General features: G+C 43.7%; 2 protein-coding genes across 5 annotated transcripts; one reads left to right on the top strand and one right to left on the bottom strand.

Moving 5' to 3' along the window:
- The first annotated feature begins 3,477 nt into the window (after positions 1 to 3,477).
- LOC308117003 (netrin-4-like) lies at positions 3,478 to 12,400 on the top strand. Of its 2 annotated transcripts, none has more exons than XM_080475585.1 (10): positions 3,478 to 3,839; positions 4,127 to 4,683; positions 7,235 to 7,507; positions 8,244 to 8,370; positions 8,602 to 8,790; positions 9,538 to 9,745; positions 9,887 to 9,999; positions 10,142 to 10,210; positions 11,223 to 11,396; positions 11,815 to 12,400. In XM_080475585.1, exons 1-10 carry the CDS (start codon positions 3,779 to 3,781, stop codon positions 11,964 to 11,966), a joined length of 1,923 nt encoding a protein of 640 aa, XP_080331711.1. In that variant the 5' UTR covers positions 3,478 to 3,778; the 3' UTR covers positions 11,967 to 12,400. The 2 variants fall into 2 exon arrangements, with proteins under 2 accessions (XP_080331711.1, XP_080331710.1); XM_080475584.1 differs by having other exon boundaries at positions 4,097 to 4,683; positions 11,815 to 12,312.
- A 1,289-nt stretch (positions 12,401 to 13,689) lies between these two features.
- Positions 13,690 to 20,563, bottom strand: LOC308117004 (methionine aminopeptidase 2-like). 3 transcript variants are annotated; one of them, XM_080475587.1, is made up of 11 exons: positions 20,393 to 20,563; positions 19,459 to 19,587; positions 19,227 to 19,289; positions 18,551 to 18,653; positions 18,170 to 18,331; positions 17,811 to 17,992; positions 17,472 to 17,566; positions 17,167 to 17,263; positions 16,972 to 17,075; positions 15,777 to 15,892; positions 13,690 to 14,685 (listed from the first exon to the last, which is right to left on the bottom strand). In XM_080475587.1, exons 1-11 carry the CDS (start codon positions 20,535 to 20,537, stop codon positions 14,433 to 14,435), a joined length of 1,449 nt encoding a protein of 482 aa, XP_080331713.1. In that variant the 5' UTR covers positions 20,538 to 20,563; the 3' UTR covers positions 13,690 to 14,432. The 3 variants fall into 3 exon arrangements, with proteins under 3 accessions (XP_080331713.1, XP_080331714.1, XP_080331712.1); XM_080475588.1 differs by having other exon boundaries at positions 19,459 to 19,572; XM_080475586.1 differs by lacking the exon at positions 20,393 to 20,563 and adding an exon at positions 20,105 to 20,213.
- Between the last annotated feature and the right edge of the window lie 689 nt (positions 20,564 to 21,252).

Below are 21,252 nucleotides of genomic sequence, written 5' to 3'. Positions count from 1 at the left end.
CACGTGCAACACTGTCCAGTTTCTCCCTTTGTTTAATTCAAAGCAGAACAGATGCAGAAACAAGGAACCTGCAAGAGTTTCACCTTCATCGGAGCCTGCGAGGCATTTCTGTCCCATTTCTATTTTCTAACATTTGAGAGAGAGTAACAGAATTCCCATTGATCCTTGAAGTGTGCTTATGTCATGTCATCTTTGACGTAGGTTCACTTTAGCGCCCCATGGGATTGTCAACCCCACAACATTTAAGAATTAAAAAAAAAAAAAAAGGGACACATCCGCCTGCCTGAGTTACATGAATGTCAAACTCCCACTGGTTTGCTGTTTCCGTGTCCGCCCTGGCTTTGATGTGAAATCAGTCTTGTGCTCGGTCATCTGTTAATTCTTTCCTGTGCAATGAGCGGACATGTCAAAAGGTGGTGTAAAATACAGAGCACAAACTTCCAGAAGCGTTTGAGTGAGAGGGCCGGTAAAGAGAGCATGTGATGGGGTCCCACTCTCGTTGTTTCATATAAATATCCAACAGCATTCATGCCAAATGAGTTAGATCACGGCAGGAGTTTCATTTTAAACTAATGTTTACATAACACCGACCTGGTTTCAGTTTTTTTGTCACTGCAGATTAAACCAGCTGCTGAAACGTGGGTGGGGGCAATGTTATGGCTAGGGCCAGGCAGACAGATAGCACTGATAAACGTCATAAAAATGGAAGAGCAAGAAAACTGGTGACGGAGGGTGTTTAGAGTTCTCTGTTTAATGCTTCCCCTGTGGGCAAGGCACCTTCCCTCCTCGCCTGGAGCATGTCTGGCTTTTTGTCTGGCTTTTACAGGAGAGTAGACAGATTACTTGCTGAGGTTGTGACGGTTCACTGAGCTGAAGGTACTAGGTGACAAGGCGGCGGGGGTGGGTGGTGGTGGTGGTGGTGGGTGGGGGGGGGGGGGGGGGGTCGGGGGGGCGGACCATATCCTTTTACAGTCTGGAAATAAAGCTGTCCTGCAGGCCTGTCATCTCATTGGACCATTAGATCATGATCATGGAGGACCACTGACTGTGCAGGTCCGGCATCACACTGTAGCAGGCAGGGAGGTGATTCAACACAAGAAGCAGCATTTCATGTGTTATTGAACTAAACACAAGAACTGTGGTGCACTTCATGGCTATATATTTATAACTACATCAAGATAACTCATAAGATTGCTGGTTAGAAAGGTTTGAGACGGCCTTTTTATGGAGAGTAGCACTTTCTTTGAGAGGAATGGTTTATCATTTGGGGGAATCCTATATAATTTGCTCTCTTGCTGGAAGATAGTTAAGATGATTAATGGCACTCTTGTGTGTGTAAGGTCAATACAAAGCTAGAGCCGGCAAGCATAACACTGCTGTTATGTTCATCTGAAAGGAACGGACAACATTTTAAAACACCATATATCCTTTTTCTTAACATTTCTAACCGATTGTGGTTTACTATTGATATCTCAGATTAGAATTAACCCCACATTTTGGGATAAACAAGCAAATAGATTAATATATTGTCAGTAGTGATTTCAATGAAGTAGTTCTCACCCGTTTGTGATTGAGTCATACAGAAGAAGTTATATTCTCTCGTGTCTAATACGTTTTTGACCCGAGTTTTTGAATTTCGATAAATCAATTTGAACCACATCATACCAGAAGGGTTAACTATCTTAGCTTGCCACAAGCAATGGAGGTGGTGAGCCTAACCTCCTCTGAAAGCAAAAACAAATATATGCCCTGAAGAAAAACATTTACAAAAATGAAGGGTGAAAATTATGAATTTTTGTCAGAATGTTTCTTTCAAAAAGGAAAATGGTAAAGGTTCCCTTGATGACCTCACAGTAATAAACCTTCCCATTGTCACACATCGTGCTTCCCAACCTGTTTAATTGTGGTATAATCCCTGTGGCACAAATAAGCAAACAATTTTCTTCATCTCAGTTTTTATTAAGTTTGATCCAAATATTAAAGGGGCAATATGCGAAATTTAGAGTGATATCTTTGTGCATTAGGAGGCAGTAGTAAGTCGTGTGGCGCAGGGTTGTATGACTCTTTTGAATTTCTGTCAGTGTTTTCAGTGTTCACTAGATGCTGGATTTAAAGGAGAGCACCGAATTAGCTGGTTAACTCGCTGTCAGTGGAGTGCCAACAAACATTGTTTATTTCTTTCTGTGCCTTTCAATGCAAAACAAACCAGAACATTTCAAGGTAATTGTTTAATGACATGGCTGAGTAAAGCTTGTGTAACAAGAGAAAAAAAACAACAAGCCAATACAGTTAAGAAATTTGTTTGTAAAGTCCTGTCTTTCGTCCTGCCGGGGGAATACACCACAGACTGGCCGAGATTAGACATCCTTCCTGCAGCATTTTTTCGTGGGGACTCCTGGGATTTGAAGACTGAAAAACATGCAAGTGTACAAAGAGCGCAGCTAAAGGTGCATCACCCCTTGCCCCGGTGGATCATCTGGAGACAACCAAAATAACCCATGCAAATCTAAAAACACACACACATGAACCCTGTCCGTCTCAAACAGGGAGGCCGTCACTGTGACGAGAGCCGCGGCATTCCAGAAATGTCCTGATCCTTCAGGGACGGGATGCCTTGAGGGAAGAGACTGAGAATGCCCACCACCCCCTCCTCCCCTCCTACAACATGAACATGCAAACATATGAGAGGATGATTCATGTGACAGGCCACTGTCGCTGCGAGAACAGGTTACTCATGACCTCATGTTATTCACAGGGATGATGGACCGCCGAGTTTCGATTCCCTTTTCATCTCCACTCATCAGCCTGTCATGTTTTTGGCTACTTTCTTTTTTCAAAAACCCTTTTTCAGTCCATGCTTTTAAACTTTCACACGGTATCAGATGAGTATATGAAGTCTGCCCGCCTCCGGTGTCATAGAGAGATTTTTTTCTTTTTCTTGAGCTGTCTCTTCTGGCTCAGAGAGGTGATGTCACTTTTGGATGATTATTTGGGTCAAGGGTTGAGCAACCTCTTGGGTTCAAGGCTGTTGTCTTGTCTGCAGAGGCAGCTAAAGCAGCACAGTGAGTGGCAGTTTGAAAGAAGTTGCGATATGCGTTAGGAATGTAACACCCGGGTGGTTTGTGGACGAAATATCACTGTCTCAGGAATTGTTTCGTATCATCAGAGCTACTTTTGGAAATAGTTAATTGAGGAGATGAATCCTGCTGAGGAGCACGATATGCAGGGGGGTCATTTGAAGCTGCAAAATGTTCCTTATTATAGGCAAACTATACATAGGTATGATGATACAAGTATCTTTTTTGACACTTTTATAACAATAATCTTTAAATCCATATGTTTCAAAAAGCCTTTCACTGCTGGTTTTGTTGTTGTTGCTCTTTTTGAAGTGTGATTTCTGGAGTGAGTGGGAGTGGCCATGTGAACAGAGGAGGGCGGTGCTCATCTCCTCATATTCCCAAATGTCAATGAAACTGCACAGTGGAGCTGAATCTTGAGGTGCATGGGATGGAGTAGTTTAGGGATGATATCTGTAGGGATTCCAGAGAATTGAGACTTATTTAGACCAGCATGAGAAGATAAAAAAAAAAAAGAAATCTACTTTTCCAAAATTGTGCGCCGTGATCCACTTCATTTTTTTTTTGTGTTTTTTAACTTTTGCTTTCAGTTGGAATGTGCGCGATGTTTACAATCAGGTTGTCTAAGAACAATTTGTTGTCTTCTCGCTTTAGTCAATCACAGGACGACTGACCTAATGTGAAGTTAGTGCAGCTTCAGGATGGGGCTGTGGATTTTATTCCTCATTTTCCCACTGTGCGCATCCTCTCGTCTTCCAGCCGGTGAGTTTGGATCAGCGTGAAACTGGCCCTTTTTTAACTTTACTTTCACTCTTATTAAAGGCTTGCATCTTTAAAGCAGAAAGTGCGTGTTAGTTTGGAAGGCGCAAACGAGGGTATACAAGTGTTCACCACTCCGCATCTTAAGTGCGCCAAAATATTACTTGCAGCAGCACTCACAGTATAGTGGGGTTTTGAGTCAATACCCTGTTGTATTGTCAATGGAGAATAACTTTCATATGATGTTTCCGTTTACTCAGATTACACTGAATTGGGCTCATCTTTTCCAGAAACGCTCAAAGTGAAAGATCCAGCTGTGGAGCGCCGCTGCTCAGGCAGAGCCTGCAACCCCCGCATGGGCAACTTAGCCCAGGGCAGAGTGCTCCGCACCGGGTCGGTGTGCGGCTCCAACTCATCGGAGCCTTATTGCTTCTACAAACAGAGCTCTGCGCCCCGCGGCAGGGAGTCCTGCTCCCCAGCGAAGTGCAGCCGGTGCGCCTCCGCCACCCCGGGCCAGGCGCACCCTCCCTCCGCCATGAGCGACTCTTCCTTCCGCTACCCGGACACCTGGTGGCAGTCCGCGGGGGGGCAGAGCGAGGAGACGCTCCAGCTGGACCTGGAGACTGAGTTCCTCTTCACCCACCTGATCCTGGTCTTCCGCTCCCCCCGGCCCGCCGCCATGGTGCTGGAGCGCTCCCAGGACCGCGGGCGCACATGGAAGACCCTCAGGTATTTCTCCAGGGACTGTAAGGTGGAGTTCGGAGTGGCAGAAGGCTCTGCAGGGGGGGCAAGTGGACCCACATGCACCTCCAAGTATTCTGCAGCTTTTCCTTGCACAAGAGGAGAGGTGAGTCTGGGTGCGCATCTTAGAAACTCTGCTCTTTGTACATGGAATCAAGGTTAGATTTTTAAGTCTAAATCAAGGATAAAACAGCAACACAGATGCTACACATGTCATTTATACAATAAAACTCTACAATTTCATTAATTGTTCCAATGAAAAACAATAGTGATGTAACAAGACCATGATTAATGGCAACACCCCAGGTCACAGAGAAAGATGAATGCATCAAAATGAAAAAAAAAAAAGAGTGATTCAAGATATAGAATGGGAGCAATGGACAAAATGACCGTTGAATGCATTTTTTTGCGGTGAATAAGTGACGAATGCAAGTTTGAAACTTCGAGCTTTAAGGGGCACCAATCCACCAAACACCCTGAGACTGTGTGTAAACCCAGAGAGTTTATCCTTAGACAAAAGCAAGTCAATTGCTCCAGAATATAACAAAGACACTGTTCTTTACACATAGTGTGTTATCTTAACTTTCTAGGGTATGGTGGAGGTGGTTGCCTACGTTTAAAATGGTCAAAATGTGGTACCTCAAGAAAAAAACAAGTCAATCACTGGCCGAGAGGGAGTTCACAGGTTTGACTCCACTATGGCTCCTTAAGCAAGACCCTTGACCCCCATCAACCAAAAGGACTGCTGAGTTTGCTTTGAAATACATTTATGTGATCAGTCTGGTGAATCAGCTTTAATCACGATCAGGAGAAGTAAATTCTATCCATGCCTAGTGGAATAAATAAAGCAGAAAAACAGATTTTTTTTTACCCTAGAAAATTGCGCTCTGCATTAAATTTGAATGATATGAATCGTACTGACTGATGAATTGTGAAAAAAAAAAAATTCTTGAACACAGTTTGACATTTGGGAGAACAACTCCCAAAAATAAAAGTTGAATCCATCTCAGTTCACACAGAACAGAATGACCTGTAATCACTTTCAAAACATTGACGTGTGTGTGACGTAGCCGAGAGAAAGATTGGAAAGACAAGGGCAGTGATTTTAATTCAGAGATCTGGGAGTGACCACATCAAAACATACTGCCAGACACTCTCCCGTCCCTTTACAGCAGTAATGCTCTCCATCTGCTTCAGCCTTGTTGTCCGTTTTATTGGCACTGGGACGCTTTATAAGCCGATATCACACAAACCGCAGAGCAAACAGTTGACTGAGCTTTGTAAACGAACCCCTCCTCTGATAAAATGAAAGACTTCTGAGCCTCAAACTGATCTGGCATTGACAACTCCAACATCAGTGTTCACTTTTCCCCTTTGATGCTCTCTCAAAGCCTTTTTCTGGACACTCTGTATCATCACAAGGAGATCTGAGCTCACATCACCAGACATGTTTAAATCATGAGCAGGCTCATTCATGTACAGAGAGGACCACAGACGGCCTCTTCGTAGCGAGTGAAGATCACTTTCTGCTGTAAAAGACCCCAGGCCATTGGGCAGGTTTGGCTTGAATATATGGGGGATCTCTAAATTGCAGTGAGATTGGAACAAGTTTGTGTCTTACCAGTACATCACCTTGTGTCTCTGTTGGTGAACGCCTAAATATTACAATGTAGAAAATATTTCTTTTCTTTTCATCCTATGAAGAAATTAGATGAAAATGTGGCTATCAAAACTGTCTTTGCAGATTATAGACCTGCATGTGATATCCGGTTGAAGTAATATTCAATAACAGACTATTGTTAACTAGCTGATTCAATTCATAAGCTTGCAACATTAAAATGGGAATTTATGAAAAAAAAAAACTAAAAGGAAAAAAAAGAATTTGATGAAGATAAATAAGTTGGGCAGGTTCATTTGGGAACTATGTTGAAGTTTACGTCTATAAATCAAGTTTAGGTTTTGATATCAACACATTTGTGGTCGTGTACATATACTTCCTAGTTACTACAACATGAAACAATAAATCCACTGATATCTTGTTTGAATTAATGTCATTGAATCATGTGGAGTTAAAATAAATTTATCGTGCAAATGATTTATTCTTTCAGGGCTTGTATCTCTTATTAGTTTGGGAATAATATGCCTCTTACAAAATCTTAACTGAATTGACAAATAAAAAAAAAGAGTTGAGAGAACCTAAAGTTCTTGTGTCCTGTCTATAAGTAATAACTTTTGGGTATTTTGAAGACGACTTTAATACCATTAACGCTGAACGATTATTAATACACATTTCATATTTTTTCTCTCTTCTTCTAGTTCCTGGTACACACTACATTCTGTCTCAGAAACAAGAGGCAAACTGATGGCAGCATATGTCTGTGAGATCAACTTTTAGCAAAGTGTAAAGCGAATAGAAGAAGCATGAATCCATATTTACACTTCAGTGTCAGACTCTCTGAGAACAACAGCTCAATAATAGCAGAGCATGAAAGTCAAACCAGACTGATGCCCCGTGGTTTTTTTTGGGCTTTCTAGGAAACGAGAGACATGATTTGCAGCTCCTGCATGGTCTATCAGTGTCTGTAAGATCCATTGGTACACTTCTTCAGGAGGCTTTTATGAGGGAAATGTCACAGTTGTTTCTTTTTAACCTGCAGGTGATCTATCGAGCCTTGTCGCCCTGGCACTCAGTGGATCCGTACGGTGCGGCTGCTCAGGATCAGCTCATGATCACCAACCTGAGGGTGCGTCTGTTGCGGAGTCAGCCGTGTCCGTGCCAGGCCAAACATCCCGATGCCGCTGAACTCCCAACAGACTATTACGCAGTCTACGATTTCATCGTGAAAGGCAGCTGCCTCTGCAACGGGCATGCTGACCACTGTGTGCCGGCCGGGGGCTCCCAGCCCAGCCAGCAGAAGGCCAGTAACATGGTGAGACACTGTGAGCTGCTTGCAGGTGCACCGCACGGCGTCAGTGGAAGCCCTGTTACAGTTTGCTCTGTTGTGAAAACTCGCTGAAATCCTTTGTTTGCAAAAACGTTCCAGTTTTGTCAATGTGGTGAGACTCGGTTGAAGGTTTTGGAGGAGGGGGTTTGTTCCCAGCGCTCCCTTTGTTACTCAGCTGGTGTGCTGGTATGTGCTACTGAAGCCGAGGGCTGCAGTGAAGACTGGATATTAAGCCACAGCTTTACCTACCATTACAGGGATTTAAGGATGTGGAAACTTTAATTATGGTATTCAGCCTAATACTTTAACAACCCATAGTCTCGGTCATGTTATTTATTTTACTGCAAGCAGGGAAGAGAAGCACTAGTTCATTTCCAACATAGCAATGGGGAACGTAGACATGTTGCACAGTGTGTAAACACTAATCAGTGTATATGTAAATGTTAGTATGTTGCAATATTTAAGAAGAACGGTTGTAATACTCACATTGCATGTTGGTGTGAAGTTATGTGAAATCAGTAAAAATAATCTTGCTGCCTTTTGACCAGCTCTGAACCAACCCACTATTTGAATAGAAAATATTTTTGATTGACAATAAACAAATTGATCAGCTATTTAAATCGGTCAAGAAGTAGAGCACGAAGTCATTAATTCAAAAATAGATAAAAGCTTGATATGAGTGATAATGATCCTTTTCTTGTTTGTTGTGTTTGTCTTGCAGGTCCATGGCAAGTGTGTTTGCAGACATAACACAGCCGGCGACCACTGTGAGCGCTGTGCACCTCTTCACAATGACCAACCCTGGCAGGCTGCCAACGGCATCACAGGGACGCCGCATGAATGCCAGAGTGAGTGATAGCGAGAAAAAGAGTCAAATGCAGAGGAGGACACACACACAGCATGTGGACTTATTCTGAAAATGAATTTAGTGTCATAAATCAACCGCATGGTGGATAACAGAGCTGTAATGTCATCCAAGTGCTGTCACTACAATCACCGAGGTTCACAGTTCAAAGATGAGCTGACCAAAATGTAATGTCTCATTCTATTCTTTCACTGTGCGTCCGCCTTTAACCAAGGGTGCAAATGTAACGGTCACGCCAAGAGCTGTCACTTCAGTCGAGGGTTGTGGCTCGCATCAAGACGGCGGAGCGGCGGCGTGTGCGACGGCTGCCGCCACAACACAGAAGGCCGTCACTGCCAGAACTGTAAGAGGGGCTTCTACAGAGACCCGGGCCGAACAAAAACTGCACCGGATTCCTGCAAACGTGAGACTTCTTTGTGCTGCCTGCATTCAGTGTGCCTTCTTTTTTTGTTGGTGTTGCTTGAGACCATAACGCTGTTTGGATGAATGCCAGCGGAGAATTCCAATTAAGAGGTACAGCCTTTGATATTTGGAGGGCAGTAATGGAGATTTGATTTTTCTTCTTAGCCGCCAGATTAGAGCGCATTGATCACTTTGATAAGGGTGTTCGCCTCAGCCTCTTTCTAAGTCACTGCCTTGCCAGTGATGACACAGTAAGATTACTGCAGCCTGCTTCTTAGCGAGGATCTCTGTCACTCCAGCTTTATTTAACAGTGTTGCTGTTTTGGAATGTGACTATAATCGCAAACAATGGAGGAATTTCTCATGGTCCGCCTGAGCACATTTTTCCCATTCTTGCCCTTTTCCCTCCTCTTCTCATACCATTTTCCGGAAGACGTTTGGGAATCATTACAAGGCTTCCTCAGGCGATTTGAGCCAGGAAGCCCATGGGACTAACTTACTGTTTGTTTGTGCTCCAGCTGCTCAAAGCATATTGAGTGCATACTTGAAGCTTGTCGCTTGTTACAAGTGGATGATAAAATGCATTTAACTGCCATGCTGTCATGGGAGCTTGCTATATATACTCTGTTTGTTGGTGCCTCTAAAAGTAAAGTGTGAGCATGCTCATGATGTGTGCTGGGTGCTTGTAGGTCTCCGCCGGAGAAGTTAACACACCATCCTCTTGTTCTGTCACCTCTCTCCTCTGCAGCCTGTTCCTGCCACCCTGTAGGCTCAACGCTCTCAGGTGGTGGCACTCTCTGTAACCCTAACAGCGGGGAGTGCACTTGTAAACCCGGCGCTGGGGGCCCCCGCTGTGACAGCTGCTTGCCGGGATACTGGGGGCTTCATGAATACGGCTGCCGTCCATGTGACTGCACAGGGGACTGTGACCCCTACACTGGTGACTGCATTTCTGGGTGAGAGCCAAAACTCAGCCATACGTTTTAGAGAAAATAAATGTGGCTCCAGTGATCTATGCTTTAGAGGGTAGAGTGCTCTCTGGATTGTTAACACTGACTCAGGCCCTCCCTCTGACTGATTCTACCTCTGCGGCACAGCTCGGATGTGGAGGTCTTCTATACAGCCGCCGGCCACATGGGACACAGCAGCAATCGTAGTGAGACTGCACTCTTTAGGGTAGAGGAGCTTTTCTCTGCACTGCACCACTCTGGTGAGTCACAGGTCACAACACACTCAATAAACTCAACACACCAAACAGAACTATGTTACAAAGATTAAAAAAAGTGCCACTGTTTCTGAAGTTGTACACAACCAGCAAATAATTTATTGATTCTTCCTCTCTATTTCTCCAGAGAAATGTCAATGTGAAGAAGTAACACTTACCAGCCCTAAACTGTTCTGTGCAGCAGAGTATGACTATGGTGAGTTAACTTTTTTATTTTCTTATGTACTAGGTTAAATATGACAATGATTGTTCTGTTTGAGGTCTCAAAGCCAAGATATTGAATATATTCCCTAATGTCCTATGTTGGAGCTCCATCAATTATCGTCTTTATTCTTAAATTTTCTCTGCAACTTACCTAAAAATATATATAGATCTCAATAACTCAGCATTAGTTAAGGAAAAATCCACTAAAAATAAAACTAATCACCAATGCGGTCATTCCAAAAATTGCTGCTATAGTTGTACTCAAGCCAATTCCTCAAGAATGCAAACAAAACTGTAAGGAGTGCAGCCCATCTGGGTGCATTCATTAGTGTAAATGTGCATATTGAGGAGTGCTGGGAGAGCTCACTGTGGGGTTATGCTGCAGGGTGCAGTAACAATCCAGCCCCTCATTTGAGCAACTCTCCAGTTCAAAATAATCCTCTGAATTAAGTGACCATATGTCCACTTGGCTTCTAACTTTAAGCATACCTTTGTGCTTGCCATAGTTCCGGCCATGCACGCACACACACACACACACACACACACACACACACACACACACACACACACACACACACACACACACACACACACACACACACACACACACACACACACACGGTCCCAGGTATAAACTCCACTGGGACTTGTGTTGATGTGTCTGAGAATATTGCAGTCTGATGACACACACAAGACATTCACTATGTTTGTCAACACAATAAAAACACTGCAGTTTAAGCTTGCATCAGTGTCTCAGATTAAATTTACTGGAAAATGTCTCTGCAGCTGGTGCACCCCGATGTGGTGTTCAAATGTGCTTCTTTCTGTGACATCTTTATACTGATGCTGAGGAAAAAACTCCAGCACTGAAGAGATCCACCGTGCAACTATTTTCAAGGATCTTTAAAGGCGTCTGGGATGTAAAAGATGATAAGATTTGATGTACTGAACTTTGCAGTTTTTAAAGCCAATGTCTTAATTCACTGTATGTGTTGTTTTGGCAGTGCTGATGGTGAAGGTTATGTCGGCTCATGACAAAGGCTCACATGCAGAGGTGGAAGTCAAGGTCAAAAAGGTCTTGCACCAAAAACCTCAGATGAAGATCCAGAGAGGAAGTGTCATTCTGTACCCAGAGTCCTGGACCACCCAGGGGTGCACCTGTCCTATCCTCAACCCAGGTCAGGAGCTGCCGCCACGTTCACTAAGACACGTCATTGCTCTCTGTGTGGAAGTATACCTTTTTTTTTTTTGACTCTTGAGAGGACAATCTGCCAACTTTTTGTAGAACGGAAGATGCCTGTTTCTGCTCTCAGAGGCTTTGAGTGGGTGCCAACAACTTCCATCGCTCATTTAAACTGGACATTTACAATCTGAAGATTACAGCCACTTCACCATTATGAGACTGTTTTACACCCAACACTCCCTAATAGTCATTTCTGTTAACAGTCACCAAAGCACACCAATGCAGCAAAGCATTTAATGAAATATCAAAGTTTTTTTTAAAAGATCTTTCTTCATATTTGTACATTGTAGTGACATTCTCAGTAGGCGTTCTATTCACCAATGCATATCTTTTTCTCACCTCTACTTCTCCAGGGTCTGAATATGTAGTGGCTGGTCATGAAGACAGGAAAAGTGGACGATTTATGGTGAATACCAAAAGCTTTGTTAAACCCTGGAAGACGAGCCTGGGACGAAAACTCCTGCATATCCTGAGAAAAGACTGCAGTCTCTGGAAGGAAAACTGAGAGAACTGCGGTGGACGGCAGGATGCAGAGGTGGTGGATCCCCTGTGGAAAAGCAGAAGAGATTTTCACTGAGTGGCAAAGTGGTTAAACAGTTCGAAAACAAGGACTTTTGACATTACTTGGACTTGAGGGTGAAAGCGAAAAGCAATGTCTTCTGCTTTTTCTTCTGTTCCCCAAAAAGAAGTCATTCGGACTTGAACTCGAAGGCTGTGATTGTAGTTGATCTGTGGTTGAAAGAAGCTCTCAGAAAGGGCAGAAGAGTTGTCAGACTGCAGTCAGACAAGATCAAAGAGGGAAAAAAAACAACAAAAAAAAAAAAACAAGCCATAAAGATTTTGATCCAGACAAAGCTGAGGTTGGAATTTGAATCCTGTGTTATGTCTCCGTTCGTAAGTATTTCCAGATTATTTATAAAGAAGTGAGGGCCACATGTTAAATACACACTTAGCTACTTTATTTCCTGAACAAAGCATCTGTCAGAGTCCATGAGCCCAAACACTGCCTCGTCCCATTGCAACTGCTCCAATGAAAACTCTTTGTGAGGTACAAGCTGAACTATCCACGTCGTCTGGTAGGCTTTGGTGATACATCATGGATGAGGAGGATGACAGGATGCCTGTGTGTGTGCGTATGCTTGATGCCCTTGAAGGAGTCAGTGCAGCTCAGAAGAAGTAACTCCGGCACGAGGAGAGAGGACAGAGAAAGCATTTAAGGAATAAGGCAGCTTAATCTGACCAGCTCTGCTCTGCCCCGACACACTCGCCCGCCTGCCGACTGACAAGAGCAAAGTACTCTCCGCTACACCCTTGCCAGTCTGCAGTACGCACAGCGGGCTCAGACGCTTGGGATTGAGTTTGCTCTTAACAGCCAGTTCAGTTATGAAAGGGAAACTTTGCCAGGCTTAACTCCAGGAGGACGATTATTCTCCTGAAGTCCTCCAAAGACTTACTTCTATATGAGGTGGATTCATTTGTGTGTGTGTGTGTGTGTGTGTGTGTGTGTGTGTGTGTGTGTGTGTGTGTGTGTGTGTGTGTGTGTGTGTGTGTGTGTGTGTGTGTGTGTGTGTGTGTGTGTGTGTGTGTGTGTGTGTGTGAGAGAGAGAGATAGAGAGTTAGAGCACACTCTCCTAACATATGCTTCTCTTTTTGACCTGTGACTCCGGCAGCCTCAAAATAAATATGTATTAAAAGCCTTGGTATTAATTGACATCACAGTGTATCAGATCCAGAGTCCACAGGCCGTCTGTGAGCCAGGCCCGGTTAAGAATACCCCGGCTCTACGGTCTCCAAGGAGCAGGACAAACTGTGCGAGGAGACATGATGCATTCCTCAGCCATGGCATCACCGCCCACGTCCTTGTCCCAAAGACTTTACCAAAATAAGAGAAAATGGGCTGGAGAATCCAGGGCAGAGGACAAAGTGGTAATTTAGGGTGCCCGAACACACTCGGCTGTCAGTGTGATATTTGTAACCCTATTCCTGTGCGTCCTGTTTGTTCTTTTTTTTTTTCCATCCAAACTGCATAAAATGCACATTAGCGTGCTCATTCTTAATACTTCTGGGAAAAGTCCATTTCACTCCATGGTCACATTATGCTGAGGCGCAGAGCTATGAATAGCCTCCTGTGTCTTCCTGCAACATCTTCACTGACTGAGCTGGCTGACTGATTATTAACCCATGTTTTAGTACCGCCCTCACTTGGTTAAAGAAGAGAAATGCACTGTGACGTGGTTATACATTTATTATCGCTTATAATGTCCACCTTGTGAAAGAAGGTCAAATAAACAGGAAAGTTTGTTTTTTTTCTGAAAATGTAATTTTTGAATTATTCTCAAAGGAGATTCCACTTTTTTGTTTTATTTCATCTTTTTATTGTTGCAGTGCTGCAACAGTAAAAGTATCAAATGACAAATGAGTGTAGGTCAGTAGTGTATGCATTTGTTGACCTTTATGAAAACAGATACGGCATTGAGTGCAAGAATTATTACAATTTATTTCTTATAAAACTGCTTCAAATTAAAATAAAGCAAAGAAATATAGAAATATAAATATTTCACAGCAGTTTTTTTTTTTACCTTCACATGGTCTTAACAAGGCATTTATAAGCATAGCATGTTTAGAATAAATGCCCATCTAAATCTTTTTTGCACAGTTGTTTTTTTGCATAAATTTCTTCTGCATATTTTCCCTAAAAGCAGCACATTAAAGTATAACTTAAAAGACATCACAACTTCTTTTTTTTTTTTGAAAGATATGCCCTTTGTCTATTGGCTTGATCCTTTAAAGAAAACTAAAAGACTATAACAAGCTACCGCCATGACACAAGTCTTTTGCTAAAACAATTACCTAAAGGGATTAAAGCAGTGAAAATGTATTGAAATATTGCATATTTGCTCTCAGTCTGAGGAGATTCAGTGTCTCTGAGCGGTCATGCTCCTCCCGGCTCGCCTGCGATGTTGGCGCATGCTTAATAGTCATCTCCCCGGCTCACTACTTCCTTGCAGGTCGGCCTGAGTAGGATGGTGTGCTCGTACTGGGCGGTGTAGCTGCCCTTGATGTCGCAGAGTGGTGGGTACGGGTCTATGATGCCAAGGTCACACAGATTCTTCAGCGCCATCAGGTACTTGCTCTCACCCAGGCGGTCCAGCCAGCGGCGGCAGAACGCCAGCGTGCCAAAGTTCTCATTGATCACATTCAGCAGATGTTTAGCCCTGGGAAGTCTGTGGCACAAGGGAACACAGGGATGGCAATAAGTGAAAAATGAGACAAACATGTCAACAGTATGTAAACTAATCTGCTGATACAATACAATTCCCCGTCATATCCCAAAAGCTACCACTGTAGCATCCAGTCTGTCTTTAATACGTTATAGTTAATCACCATTGGGGATCACACTTGCATATGCCAGTGGAGCTGAGCGGCTCACTACGCCACCCTGCTGTCAGAAATAATATTACATAACAAAAGGGATTGAGGGTAGTCTTTTAAAGAAAGTGTTCTCTGACCCTTTTCCCCCCTGGAGCCCCGCAGAATGCTGTAACAAACCGGCACTCTGATTCCCCAAAACATCACGGTGAAGGCAAAATGCTGGTGGACACAGACAATCTCAAAATGAAATCAATGGGGAGTTTCCCAGGTCTGCTCTACATTTTAGAAAGTTTATCATGATAATGTTCTTTGAAACATCTTTATTTTCAAAGCAGTTGAAATATGAGGCCATCCCAATGATCGCTGGTTCCTCAAACAAATAACACAATTTGTGTATTTTATGTACCTGATGATGGATTGTAGGTTTGACCCAGGACTCACAGAGTCATGCTTTCTACACTACACGATTAAAACAAGTTAGGAATCTTCAGAGGTAAAGGTAAATTACATAAACTGGCTGGTTGATACTCGCATTTGTGTGAAATAACTCACAACCTAAAAAGATTTATAGTAATTTATAGTTTATAATGATTGTCCTTGGTAATTGTTATTAACTTTCAGCATCATCAAGTAGCCAATACTGGTGTTCAGGTACTGCACACAAACTGCAGTAAACTTTTTTTATTTGTCATCACGTGTTTTTTATCACGTAATGAAATGGAGACGTTTAAACCCGATGTTAGGCCAACACTTGTAATAAATTAAAATCACACAAAATCACAACTGAAGTTGTACTTATACATTATTTTTAAATGTATTAGATGGCAGATTGGTGAACTTGTATGCCCAGTCATGTTACTGCTGCTGACACACTTCTTAGACTTACTTCTGTCAAATAAAGTAAAGTAAGGATTACATATGGGACTGAGATGGAAGTAACAACCTTATTGGCACGTGTCCAACATTGAAGTTCTTCATGTAATGTGAGCACTCCATGTCATCGTGGACTGCGCCTCTTCCAGTGCTGCCAAATGTCTCAATTGCATAAGCTTCACCTTCCTGAAAGGCATAAAAAAGAAAAAGACAAACACTTATTGGCTGCTGACAAAGGATGTAAAATATCCAGGAATGTATTTTATAGTGAGACGTAATGATACTGAAAGAACAAATGCACAACAACAATACAGGGGACTGACAGTGAATTTACCAATAAACCTCAAGTTGTCAGCTGCTCACACACTCATGTGTCGTCTATTAATGACGACACAGTCCTTTTTCGAGAGCAGCACCTTATGCGAAGTCGATCAGCAGGGTTTCATTGGCATTTCGCGTCTCTATCAGCACACGGTTGTTGTCAGAGTCCCTGTGGTATTAGCTGATAACACAGCGACGCCCTCTCCCGCTGCACTGATAATCAGTCAAAGTGCTCGCGGCCCCCGTGGCACGCCCAGCTGCCACTCTGGCCGCGCACGCTCCCGTCACAGAGGGTAATGGCCCTGTTACACCAACACACCTCTGCTAAAAATACAATTTGCAAAGCTGCCACATCAGCATCAACTCCCACCCCTCACCCACCCCCACCCCTCGCCCACTCTCCTGGAACCAACCATCAGGTAAAAGGCTCGATGCAGCAACTTGCCAATTAAAATGCACAGTTCTGTCCAAACACAGTCATGTACTGCAGCTGCTTGAGTGTGAGGAAGACTTGGATCCTGCTGTCAGATTGCGCAAAGCCATGTTTCTTCTTGTTAAAGCACGGGCCTGTTAATGAACCCTGGATGCCCATAATTCAGCGTTTCTCCAGTGAAACACGGGGCTGGAGTTTGAACACGTGTTGCTACTCGATGCGGTTGGTAATTCCATTAAAGGTGTAATTAAAGTGCTGACGAGGGTGACTAAGAAGCTGTTAGAGCGACGAAGTGGAACACTTTTCTGCACCCTGCCGTAACCCTAACCAGCCACACTTTCTTCCAATTACACTAAAGAATTAAAAAGGGCTTATTTATATGCAAGGTCAAAGAACTGAAAAAGGTTTAATTTCAGACTCTCAAGTAGGAAGAAGCTGCAGAATTGCTCCCTGCACCAATCAGTGACAGATTGAACTGTGCCAATTGAACTATGCCGAAGGGTCTACAAACCTCCATCCTGGTGGCTTCTCCGCCTTTCACAATAGGGACCGTCTTCCCTGAGTGTATCCTGTAAGGTCCAATTGAGTGTCCATTCAGGTTCCTGATGGGTTTTACTGTGAAACAAATGCAACAAAGAGATTTAAGACACAGGAAGGAGCAGTGAGCATGTGCAAGAAGAAACGTTCCAGTATGGCTTCCTTCTACCTTGATAAGTTTTGCCATCTATCTCCACTTCATAGGACTCCATGACCTCCTGAATGGTTTCGCCAACATCACATAGGCGCACATCGATTCCTGCAAACTGCCACGGAGAAAAGTTTAGATCTATCTATTGGGGAGTGTTGTTTGGAGTCAAACAAATGGACAACGAGACAACTGACTGAACAACTGAACAATCAATTCCTGAAAATGAAACTCTTGACACCGGCAGCGATTGTCCTCGGTTCTTGATGTAAACTAGAGCTAAGCGTGCAGAGACACACGGTGTACAGGATGAAGGATCGTGTTACCCTGATGCCAGTGTTTGTTGCATCTCTCACGGCCTCCAGCAGTCTGTCATACTTTGGATTGAAAGTGACGGTGAAGGCACAGTCTATTATCCGACCTGCAAGTGCAAACAGTTTGGCTTTTCATCACAGCTCCTAGAAGGTAATTATTTTTGGAGGAATGTATTAATCTAAAAAAAAAAACAAACCTGAAGCTAATTAACTTGTAAGGACAGTTTATCCAGGCCAGTGAGACGATCATATTATTTTAATTAACATTATTCTCTCCCTGTTTCACCGGGATGAATGTAGAATTCAACACAGTAATTACCAAAAACATGTTAAAGGTTCTGAAGTTCTCACCATTGATGTGTGTTCCGAAGTCTATTTTGCAGACGTCGTCGTAGCGCAGTACCGTCGGGTCTCCTGCGTTTGGGGTGTAGTGGGCCGCGCAGTGGTTGATGGAGCAGCCGGTGGGGAAGGCCAGGCCTGCCTTCAGGCCATTTTCTTTGATGAGCCTCCTGGAACAGTCCTCCAACTTCTCACTGCCACAAACAGGGGACAACAAGAACAATGGCTGTCAGAGGGGAAAAAACATCCAGAGAAGCTTGAAGCCACAATGCAGCTTTTCCTTCTCCTCAGGAAAACACTTTCACAGAAGGTATGGCATTAACATGATCAAGAATCAAGTCTCATGTGTATTCCGTTATTGTGTTTCTCACCAGATGTCGATCATGGTCATCCCTGGTTTGATCCAGCTCCTAACGTAGGAGCGGACCTGCCGGTGGGCCTCGGCCGCCTGCCTGAAGTCACTCCACATCTCCTCGTTGGCCATGTCCAGCGCCCGCTTCTCGTCGCTGCTGGTCCGCCATGCTGCGCTGCGCCTGGCCAGTAGTAGTGCAAACCCAAAGAGACGAAGCAAACGTTATTTTCTCACTGTGAACATTTGTGTGAGGAGGATATGATGCATTTTTTTTGCAGAAATAGGTAAAAGCATCTGACAAGACCGGGAAACTCATTTTAAAACAAACATACACACACGTAAAACAAAGGGGTGGATAACTACTTGTATGAGTGTAGGGGACAATGTGGAGGTCACACACCCGTCTTTTGATGGGGGATATTCACTCTCCTCTCCTTTTGGAAAGTCTCCGTTGGGATAGAGCTCGCAAATTGGGACTGAGGGAGGGTCAGTCTGTCCCTTCACTGTGGCCCAGATAAAGAAAAGAGGAAGCAGAAGAAAGAAAAAAAAAAAAAAAAGAAGTTATCCTGCCTGTGCTCATGACATTGACATTTTAACTTAGCTTTAAAAAAAAAAAAAGAATCTGATGAAACCATTTCTAACTCATGGATCAAATCTACAAAGTTGTATCATTTAAAGCTATAAGGTAGTAATTTGTAGGAGCGCTGACTGACATTCCTCACTTCCCTGTACACATGTTAAAGGAGCTGTGAATATTTTTGTGCTGTATGCATGCCATCCAGTTTTGTCCTCCACCTCCAGGGTCATTCCTGCATCATGCAAAGCTAATGATGCAAATTAACCAAGTCAAACAGCATTTGTGCGGCGTCTGTGTTTATCTGACGATCAAAAGTCTCTTCAACAGAGTCGCTGGAAAGTGTACGTGTTTGCTTCTTTGAGCGCCATCAAACCTATATCTATATAATCTCTGACACGCACAGTGGTTTCAATTCAATATTGGAGTTTAACCAGAAGGGAAAACAGCTCCTTTTCAGACTGTAAAGATGCACTTATCAGCAGTAAGAAAATATAATTACATCCTTTCTTCTTCTTTTTCTTCTTCTTCTTTTTTCCAGCAGAGTTCTCTCCCTCATCCCCATCTGTTGAGAGCACCATTAGTTTCAACTGAGTGTGTAAAGTGAGAAGTATTGATGGGCACTTGGGCACAATTCCCAGGGTGCATCAAACACTACACTGCGGATATGAAAAGCTGAAGTTCACACAGTGCAATTTTTGGGCACTTTTAAACCGGTGGTGGTGAGAAGATACCTTCGTCTCCATCTTCAACCTTCTCTTTGTCCTCCAATATTTGCTGCTCCAACTGCTTTGTCACATCAGAAACACCTCCGGCTTCTCCGTCCCCTTCAGCTTCATTCGTCCCTGCTGCAAAGTCACACACTGTTGTGCATGCATGTGCAGGGGAACACACACACACACACACACACACACACACACACACACACACACACACACAGAGATAGAGAGAGAGAGAGAGAACGAAAGAGCGAGAGATGGAGTGAGTAAATTATTTGTGGTTCAGAGTCATTTGAAGAAAGTGCATCCACTACGAACTGAACTTGGCAGGCTCTGTGAATAATTTCTTCCAATACCTTTGAAGTCAATATCCTCAAGGGCACATGTAGCCTGCCTTGCAGCATTGTGACATTTAGCCCTTCAGATGCAGCGCTGCATGGACCACACTTGACTTAGGTTTGGCTCCAACTGGAGCTCTTTGGGATTTTCACTCACCACATTATGAAGTAGCAGTGCTGCAATTATCAACATGCTTTTTATTTTTCTTCCATCAGTGCGGTTGTCATCTTATTGCACGGCACTAAAATTGTGGATGTTGCATAATTTCATGCAGCTTAGAGGGATTTATGGGATAAAACATATTAATCTGGAGTAAAATTACATTTTATTCCAGCCATATTTCCTTGTGACAGCTTTCAATCAGTTTTGGCTTTCAATTTCCTTTTTTTTTTCTTCTTCCAGAGACTGTCCCGTTCCCAGATGCTCTCCTGCAGCTCCAGAGTTGGGACAGCTGGACAGGAATCCCTCTCAGACAGGTTGAAAACTCTCCCGTCCCGCATCTCTGATGCTCCACATCCGAAGTGGCAATACAGGGGTTTGCAAAAAATAAAATGAAACATTGGCGCATATTTCCTGAAGCATTCAGCAACCGCAAAGTGATGCCTCTCACCTGTCGCTGTGGTCTTATTCCTCTTCTTCTTTCTTCTCCTTTTCCTGGCCGATTCCGATGCGTCCGCGTCCTCCTTTTCCTCGTTCAAGTCGTCCCCATTGAGAAGTTGGGGCTCCACTTCACGCTGGAGCTGCAGCTCCGCCATGATCAGCGACTCAGAGATGAAGTGAGTCTGACGCATAAGCTGCTGGGAGCCTCCAGTGGTCAAAGCGCAAAAGTGTGCTAGAGGCAGCCGAGCCAATAATGAGCTGTTAGACTATTCTGTGTGCAACAACTTGACCCGGATAGAGGAAGACGATCCTCCTCTGCTCCAAGGAGCAAAAACTTTCATCCATCATCGGGGAAAGTTTTTTTTTTTATTTGTTTTTTTTTAGGTACAAACTGTTACAGAAAAAGCAACACAATACCTTTGAATCCTGTTGAAATCGGAAATGCTTCAGTAAACGGAGCACGCTGTCCTGGTGTGTGCCCTTTAAAAAAGCCGCACTGTGCGCGTGGACTCATCACTTTGTGAGTCTCAGGTTACCTGGCAGTGCGCACCTGACTGCAGCTCCTCGGTCTGAGTCTGGTGCCTTTTCTTCTTCTTAAGTGTCCACCCTGCCGACACCTTATCTGTTACTGTGAGTAAGGTTTTGTTGTTTGTATTGTCACAGATAGTCTGTCGGGAGTGGATCATTAGTGGTGCGTAACGCGAGCATCCGGCCTCGAACATGCATCCAAGCAGCTCGGCGCAGGGTTCGATTGATAAATAGAGAGACAGCCACACAATTGAAAAGATGATTTGAAGTACATCACAACAGGTTGGGTTGATATTTGACGCAAAGACGTAGAATCGATTTTTCCTGAGTGTTGCGACGCTC

The sequence above is a fragment of the Lipophrys pholis genome (assembly GCF_963383615.2).
Source record: "Lipophrys pholis genome assembly, chromosome: 11".
NCBI classification, from domain to species: domain Eukaryota; kingdom Metazoa; phylum Chordata; class Actinopteri; order Blenniiformes; family Blenniidae; genus Lipophrys; species Lipophrys pholis.
This window is presented reverse-complemented; position numbering and strand designations above follow the sequence as displayed.